Source organism: Populus euphratica, unplaced genomic scaffold, assembly GCF_000495115.2.
Source record: "Populus euphratica unplaced genomic scaffold, PopEup_1.0 scaffold477.1, whole genome shotgun sequence".
In the NCBI taxonomy this organism is placed as follows: Eukaryota; Viridiplantae; Streptophyta; class Magnoliopsida; order Malpighiales; family Salicaceae; genus Populus; species Populus euphratica.
In genome coordinates this window covers 69200-77834 of record NW_011500355.1, presented here as the reverse complement: position 1 = coordinate 77834, position 8635 = coordinate 69200, and the positions used below count along the sequence as shown (strand labels likewise).

General features: G+C 31.3%; 1 protein-coding gene across 2 annotated transcripts; it reads left to right on the top strand.

Moving 5' to 3' along the window:
• Positions 1–1763: 1763 nt before the first annotated feature.
• Positions 1764–7487, top strand: LOC105114006 (partner of Y14 and mago-like). Of its 2 annotated transcripts, none has more exons than XM_011010389.1 (4): positions 1764–2138; positions 2267–2383; positions 4571–4804; positions 7050–7487. In XM_011010389.1, exons 1-4 carry the CDS (start codon positions 1989–1991, stop codon positions 7191–7193), a joined length of 645 nt encoding a protein of 214 aa, XP_011008691.1. In that variant the 5' UTR covers positions 1764–1988; the 3' UTR covers positions 7194–7487. The 2 variants fall into 2 exon arrangements, with proteins under 2 accessions (XP_011008691.1, XP_011008692.1); XM_011010390.1 differs by having other exon boundaries at positions 1765–2138; positions 4574–4804.
• Positions 7488–8635: the final 1148 nt, after the last annotated feature.

Sequence of the window (8635 nt, the reverse complement as noted above, 5' to 3'; positions counted from 1 at the left end):
CTTTTAATTTGTATAGTTTTGGTTTTTTAGTTGGTCCAGTTTGGTTTGTCAGTTTTCGTTTTAAAACCGAAACCGAATCGGACCTGTTAAAATTTATGGTTTTAAAAATCAGTTTAATTAGTTTTTTTTTATCTCGGTTCAATTTTTAATTAATTTTTCTTATATTTTCTCAGTTGATCGATTTTTTAAAATATTCCTACTTGTCATCTTTATGTAATTAGGTACTCAACCATCTCCTTATTTCATTGTCGCCGATAGAACTTTGGTAAGGTCTATGAGCTACTTGATTCAACGTGTTTGTTTTTGTGTTTTATAAATATTTTTTTAAAATTATTTTTTAAAATTAATATATTTTTAAATATATTTTTTAATAAAAAATAATTATAATTACACTCCCAGCACTCTCAAAATGAAAGAAACACACTCACAAAGAAAGCGCAGGGGTGCCTACCACCAAGTATTGTTACTTCACCACTATCATTGCTTTTATGGCCAAGTCTTGAAATGTTGATAAGGCTTTGCAACTAGCTAAGAGAATGAAGTCAGTTGGATGTAAATTTGATACGGTTTTTTTACAATTCCTTGATTCATATAACACTAAGAACCGACTAAATTGCCAACCTCATTACAAAGTTTCTTCGAGTGGATATCTATTCAAATTATGCTCAAATTGCCACTCCTATTTAAAGTGTAATTATATAACTATCATTAAATTTTATTTTTATGGTTTTTTTATTTTTATAAAAAAACTAGGATTTCTTATAGCTAAGTAGAGATGACGGTTCTAGCATCGAATCTCACAACTATTTATTTTTTAAAAAAATATAAAAAAATAAATAATATATCATCCATTCATTTAATAAAAAAATAATATATCATTAGATATCCAGTATTGACCTCTAAGCCTGCATGTACCTAGCTTGCTAGTGGAGAGCTAGGCCTGAGCTAGCTTATTATTGATTTTTTTTTTCATTTTGAATTTTTTAAACACTTCAAAAAACATTTTATTATATTTATTTATTTTTTAGTTTTGACATGATTTTTAAATATTATTACATATTTTTATTTGAATTTTAATAAAATATTTTTCAATTATTATGTATATGATTTAAAAATAATACTACCAATAATAAATTGTTTGTGAAAATTTGTTTGAAATTAGTTTTTTATTAAAAACTTTATATAGATATTGAATATGATTTAATTATAAAATATCACAAGGCTTGTGATGTCTAATCTACTGGCTTTCTATATGATTGTTGCCATGAAGAGCCTGCTTTGATTGGTTGCAATGGTTGCCGATGCCTTTTGCTCATTTTTTTGTGTGTGTTTGGGGACACCTTGTCCTTCATTTGGTTCATTTTCTAACCATTGTCAGTAGTTTTTATTTGTGATACTAATAATAAATTGTTTGCGAAAATTCAATTGAAATTATTTTTGTATTAAAATAATTAAATAGATTTTAAATATGATTTAATTATATTTATAATGTTTTTAGCTTTTAATTATTAAAAAAATATGAATATATTATTTTGATATTTTTAAGATGTTTTAATAATTATAAAATATATTTTTAAATAAAAAATGATTTTAGTAAAATATTATAGTGATTAATATAAATAAGAAATATATTAATAAAAAAATTTATTTTTATTATTTATTGTAAACAACTCTATTTTTAGATTTAATTACCATGTTCGAAAAATTACTTAGAACTGAAAATCTTTTCGAAGTTTAGCATTAACTAAAAGATTCATAGCCTGACATGGGATGGTTCGTAGGGATAAACGAAAGTGTAATCCGAACACAACTCTAATCCCAAAGAGCTGTCCAATCCGGCTCGTTTTACTACACGTACAAGGATTAAAAATAAAAGACAGGGAAAAGAGTAAAGTGTTCTTTTAAAGAGGATTGCAAATTCAACAAAGGCAAGCAGTAAGAACAACTGTAGTGGTAAGATAGGAGCAGGAGGAGAAGAATCGAAAACAATGACAGACTTAAGCAAAACCCTAGAAGAAGGGGAGAGAATTGTGACTCCCAGCAGACGACCTGACGGTACCCTTAGAAAACCCATTCGGATTCGGGCTGGTTATATCCCCCAAGACGAAGTCGCCGTCTACCAATCCAAAGGGGCCCTGGTATGCTCTTATTTGATCTGGAGAATCATGGGTTTGGTTCCGTTCTCTTAAATTTTCTGCTATGTGTGTATGTGGATGAAGAAAGATTGACATGGGTTTGGTTTCTTTTGTTCTAATGTGTGATGCAGTGGAGAAAGGAAACGCAGACTCAGGAAGTTCCCCCGGGTTATGATCCTGTTTTTCCTACAAAGCCAAAAACTAAGTCTGTTAAAAGGAATGAAAGAAAGAAGGAAAAGCGGCTTCAGGTATGTTCCTTGCTACCGTTTATTTTTGATTTACTAGTTGGGAATCTCTGTATCTGCGCATCGTTCAACTTCCCATGTGGTTTCCGTCGAAGAAATCTATAATCTGCTTCAAATTTTGAATACGATTGTGAAACTAGCAAGTAAAGAAGTACCGTCTTTTCGAATGGAATCTTGGCCTTTGAATGATGATTGAAATTGCTGTTTCTTGAGATCAAGATGTTCTTATGTATTGAGTACCCACCTCTCATTCTACATGACAAATTTGAATCCACACGGTTTCCAGCTGCCAACAGTCATTTTTGCTAGCATACAAAATTCGAATTATCATATTTAATCTAGTTATGTGGCACTAGATGCAACATGTATTTGATGGATTGTTTTTTCGACTGTTACTTGTATTTTAATTTTTTAAATTCTCCAGCATTCTAATGTCTCAGTTAAATGTTGCAAAATTCTGTGTTAGTGTAGAATGTTTTCAATTGTAAGCATGCATATTTTATCTTCATGTTCAAATACCAGTGGCGCTAATAGTTATTCATATCTACTTTCTTAATCCAGCCCTTCTCTTTGTGTATTCTTTATGCTACCTTTACCAGTCATTGAAATTTGTTGCAAATCGATTTATCTGTCTAGAAGCGCCTTTAAATCAAGAGTTCATGAATTATAATATAATTTGTATGGGTAGAAATTTTGCAGCTGTGGGGTTCGAAATTTAGGCATCTTAAATAATCAGGCAATGCATTTCATGACTATAATGTGACCAAGAAACCAAGCCACTCAAATGTAGATTACAATAACATTTTGTAGCATTCAAACATGCACATATTAGTTTATATTTAATTTAAAAAGTAACAGAATGAAATAGACAAATCAAATATCAATGGAACTAAAGGAGACTTGTTCAGTGAAATACTGTTTTTTTCCCCTGAGATCAAGATGTTTCAAAAAGTCAGATAAGGAGATAGAGTAGTTCTCTCTAACCATTATCCAGCAACCAATGATATCAAAGATGTCTTTTCCAGCTTCAATTGAAACAGAATAGTTTGTACTTTAGAGAAGCTTTTGGGGTTAAGCCAAGATTCTATGTTTGTATTAGATTTCCTACTTGTCTATTCTCCTGTTACTTCTGGATGTTCTCCAATGGGTACTTTGTAGTCACTTATGCTGTTTCGGCATCTTAAATAGCTCAATATTTCAAGCAAAATTGTAATATAGTCTTAACCTATGACCTTTCGAAACAAAATAGTACAGGATAAAGTGGGGTGGGGTGTAGTGGAGTCCCTCTTCGATGGATATTCTATATTTCACATGTGCTTTTGTAAACCGTATTCCTACTTTCCTTATGTCGTATCCACTCAAAGGCTTTCTACAATAACTTTCATATACCTACACACATAATATACTTTTTTCAGATTAAAACTCCTCACTTTCTCTCTTTTTTTTCCTTAATTATGATTTGTGTTCATTAATTTCTTCTTCATTTTTTTTTCATTATAATACTTGAAATCTCTAAACCCATAAGCAAAAATCCACCCTTCTCAACTTGAATTTTGCAGTATAGGTTATCGATTCATGTCTATAACTTTAACCCTCAATTGAATTATGAACAAGTAGCATAAATATCAATCAAAACCCTAGAAAAGCAGGGTTTTAACAGATTCTATTGTCATATTGTGTAAGGTAACAATGAAGAGAAGAAGAGAAATATCAAAGAAGAAAAGCAAATTTGAGAGTGAAAAAGGAAAAACAACAGAAGGATAATGTTGGTATGCTAGAGAGTGTATGGTGTGTGTTCAAGGTACATGAAAGTCACTGTAGTAGAGAATTATAAAGATTACCACTTAAGAGAAGTAGGAAATCTCCTAATTCCTTGGAAGTAGGAAATTGTTGTCCTGCCTGATAAGAAATTGCCGGATATCAGTTGTATAATTGCTTAGAGGCTAATTTGGATTTTGCTATTCATTTAAAGTTGGTTTCTGTAACGAAACTATACAACTGCATTATTGCAGTTAGCGCCACTAAAATTTCTGCCTTCTATATTAGTTTTAAAATCTTTGCAGATGGAAGACAACTTTGTTAGAGCTTGTGAGATACAGTGTGCAAATGTTTTTTTTTTTGTTACTGTTTAGTAATTTTATTTGCCTTCCTTTTAATTTGATGCAATTATATCCTACACATGCCCCTTAGCAGGCTGCACTTGAAAAGGGCAAAAACTCTGAAGCCATGGAAGATGGGAACATGGAAAAGGGATTGGTACCTGCTGAAGATTTAGGCTGTGCATCTGAATCTTTTGAATCATTGTCATCTCAGATGAATGAGCTAGCTGTTTCTTCAAATTCCTCTGTAGACCTGGCAGATTCTTCAAATATGGAATCTCAGCTTGAAGATATCGATAAGAGAATTCGGGCTCTTAAAAAGAAGGTATATTTTAATCATGCCTTTTTTAGCCTTCTCTAGTGATAATGATGGCTAACGTGTTTTCCACTTATTATGTACTCTAAGGAATTATGTAAGTTGTGCTACGTAAGTGGGCCTAAAAATGATGCTAAAATTTCGACTGACTAATAATCTTGTCTGAAGAAACCGAAGATAACATGTGCATTCTTCATATTGAAAAATCTCAGTAAGAAACTGAAGATTTTACAGGTTTGGAATTATTTGGGGGCATGATTAACAAAGCAAATGGGCATTTTCTGCATGTTGAATGATCTGATCTCTTTCTTCAAATGTGCATGTTTTATTATCATGGTTATTCCTCAAAGTACGTTTTCCTTTGGCAACACCTATATTGCTGGCGTTCTTTGGACTTTTTTCTTACAAAGTTGTCCAGATAGATGAAAGAATGAGGATAGTGGAGGAAAAGTAGTAGAAATCTATACAACTACTGATGATTGTGAACAAAAGAATTGTATGTAATCTTAAATTGTCAGGGAAGGACTAACAATTATGAGATCAAAAAAATTATAACTATTTCCTCGAGTGAGAAACGAGTATTCTTTTGACATACTGTAAGCATCTTACTTTATCTAATTAAATTTCCAAGGTGCATAATATGCATCAAGCTGTAACTTTTTCCAGTGTTATACTTATTGTACATCTGTTTTTGCCATAATGAGGGATGAACCATGGTTTATGATTGCAAAAGGGCTGGATTACATATGTGCTCCTATTTGCAAAATGATGAACCAAATAAGTGCTCAGATAAATATTGATAAAAAATTTACAAAGGGCCCTTATGAATGCAAAATTCTAATTCTATGCACTGATCACCATTAATTTCTGAGTCCCAAGTATAAATTTGACTTTGTACTGGTTTTCTATTTCCCTTCTGAATTAATAACTACTTCAATTTCAAGTTTTGGAGACAGAGGGCATGATCTGTATAGATATTTATAGCTTTGTTTAATGTTTTACATAATATCTCCTAAAAATAAATCCTATTCATGTATTTCTCGAGTTCCTTCAAGAAATCACAAGTTTCCTCCTCAGTTTAGATAACAAGACTATAAACTCTATCACACATGAGTATTCATTTTCTGTACATAGAAGGTTTCTAGCATTTGATTTTGTGCAAGGATGTAAGATTTTGTTGCTTTAATCTTTCATACAAAAGAGATAAGTATATGGACTTGCCACAAAGGTTTGATGATTTTAGTTGCAAACATATGGTGGTCATTCTCCCTCCCTCCCTCTCTCTCTCTCTCTCTCTTAATTTATTTTGGAGGAAAACATGGTAAATTATGTTGTATGATAGATGTTAATCTGAAACAAGATCATCTCTCGTATCCGCATAGGTTCATACATTAAACATGATGCAGACTTGATTTGGTTGTAAGGGGCCATAAACTGCACTGCCTTTGCATGATCTAACAATGTTTTTGTCTTTTCATTGTTAATTATATACTAACAATTTGAAGATATGAAGTTTACACAAGAGTAGGATTTAGTTATTTATTTAGAGAACATTGAAAACTTTATTAGAGGTAGGAAAACAGAGATTTATCTACATCAAGACAGGGAGTCAAGAAATGTGAGTTCAAAAGTTGCCATACGATCACTAGGAATAGGGCAACAGGATTCATATGGCTGACCCCAACTAGTTTGGGATTGATACCGGGTCCTTCATAGATGTAAGCAAATCACTGCACACGCTTATATTTACTTGGTGACTCTATATTCCATGGAACAAAGCCATTAGAAACCGAACTAGTTCTGGAGCAGAGGTAGCTTGAGATGTTCTTACCCTGGAAAAAAATTCAAGCACCAAGGTGAAAAAATAATGAAAAAGGTATAATAATAAAAGAGCATTTTGACTGGTCAGCCTTTTTTCCAGCTCTTTCAAATTATGTTACATTTCATAGAAATGCTTTTAGTTATTTAGAAAAAATGTTTCACTTTCACCTACAATTTATTTTTAGGGTTCTGTTAACAAAAAAGTTACTTTATAGAGCTGTGGCATGCGTACTAGGTTCTGGCCTGCTTAAACAGCCATTAGTGATTCCACGCATCCTTCAAACACGTTGGACATCATGACAATTTAACTGATTCAAGCTCATACAACTTTGTTAAGTTCTTGCCTTCAATTGAGCTGGTCTGTTCTATAAATGAGTGGGAACTGATGTAGAGACTAATGATTGGTATGCTTGGTTGTTGTTTCCATATCCAGATTCGACTAGTGGAAGCTCAGCAGCAGAAAACTATGTCACAGGAAATGAAGCCAGAGCAAATGGAGAAGTTGACAAAATTGGAAGGCTGGCGCCAAGAGCTGAAGCTTTTGGAGGGTAAAAAGGTTGAACAGGCATTGTCATGAATGCTGTTTTGTTTTAGTGTGAGAAAACTCTGTAGTTTTCCATTTGCTTTTTTACTTGCAGTGGGGAACAAGATTAACCAATCCAGAATTTTTCAACCATGGCTCTTCAATCTGCTTGAACCATTTTGGTTTAGAAATTATCATTTCTTCTTCGTTGATGAGGGACCTTTATACCAGATATACGCAAACTGCACCAACCATGTATCTGTTAATTTCGGATTGATGTCTGTGTTCATGGTGCAAGTGTGCTTGTTTACATCATACGTTCAAGGGAATCAAACTCTTCACTTGTCCTTAAATGACATGCCACCTCAGAGCAAGATGTTAACCATCAAGGTGAATCCTTTGGGAATTTTTCAGGATCTTTTGCGGCACGCAAATTTTCTTACCATGCCACCTTTTGCAGGCAGACATGGTTTCGAACTCCTTTTCATGACTTGCATATTCTCACTTAACATTTCGTCTTTACTTTATTTCTATGAGAAGAATTTGGTTATGCAAAATAAATAAATTTTGTATGGCACTAAGTGTTTGTTTGAAATAGTAGACTTTTTTTTATATTACAGTTAACCCGTAAAATAATTGAGTTTGATTTTGTATTCATAAAAAAAAATCGTGTAATAGTTTGATCTCTGTGATAGTGAAACTCTTGAACAAATAGATTACTGAATTTTTATAAATATAGATTATTGAATTTTTATAAATCTTAATGAAATCTATCTAAACTCTCATTTTTTAATTATTATATTTATATATTTTTATATTTTTATATTTAGTTGAGTATTTAAAATTACATGTTATTAGAAAAAAAAGTTTTAATTTATAGCGTTACTTGCATATTTAATTCACTTCCCCTCCTAGGTGTTTTTACTTACCTTAATCACATAACAACACACAAATATCATCGACAACTCTCCATTATGTTATTTAATTAGATATTTTCTAGACTATACTAGTTCTCTGTTTTTTTTTAATTATGCTAAAGTCTAAAAATAGTCATTGAAAGAGCTTGATATCAATTGTTTTTAATCATACTAAACAAAGTAAACCTAGGTTATCATCTTCAATTTATTTTATCTATTAAAATGAATTTTACTTTTCTCACTGTCAAAGTTAACAAATATAAAGTTATATATGCATGTGTTTTTTTCATAATTTTATGACTTTTATTTTAACTATATTATTTAACAATATCATTGAAATGCTTAGTATGATTCAATTATTTGTAAAAAAATAAATCTTTTACCATATTAATATTTTGTATTGGAGATTTTATCGAAATATTATGGTAATTAATATAATCTTATGTATTCATATTCTCTTGTATTCAAATAAGAAACAGTAATAAATTCCATACTTGTGAATAGAGGTGTGCAAAAAAACTAAAAAACCGATTAAACCGAAAAAATAAAAAAAATAACCAAAAAAATCGAACCATAAAA

Bases quoted from the DNA above. Each gene is read 5' to 3' on its own strand.
- LOC105114006 (XM_011010389.1), top strand. From the start codon at position 1,989: ATGACAGACTTAAGCAAAACCCTAGAAGAAGGGGAGAGAATTGTGACT. The intron at 2,139-2,266 runs GTATGCTCTTAT...TGTGTGATGCAG, and splicing joins ACCAATCCAAAGGGGCCCTG to TGGAGAAAGGAAACGCAGAC. The intron at 2,384-4,570 runs GTATGTTCCTTG...CATGCCCCTTAG, and splicing joins AGAAGGAAAAGCGGCTTCAG to CAGGCTGCACTTGAAAAGGG.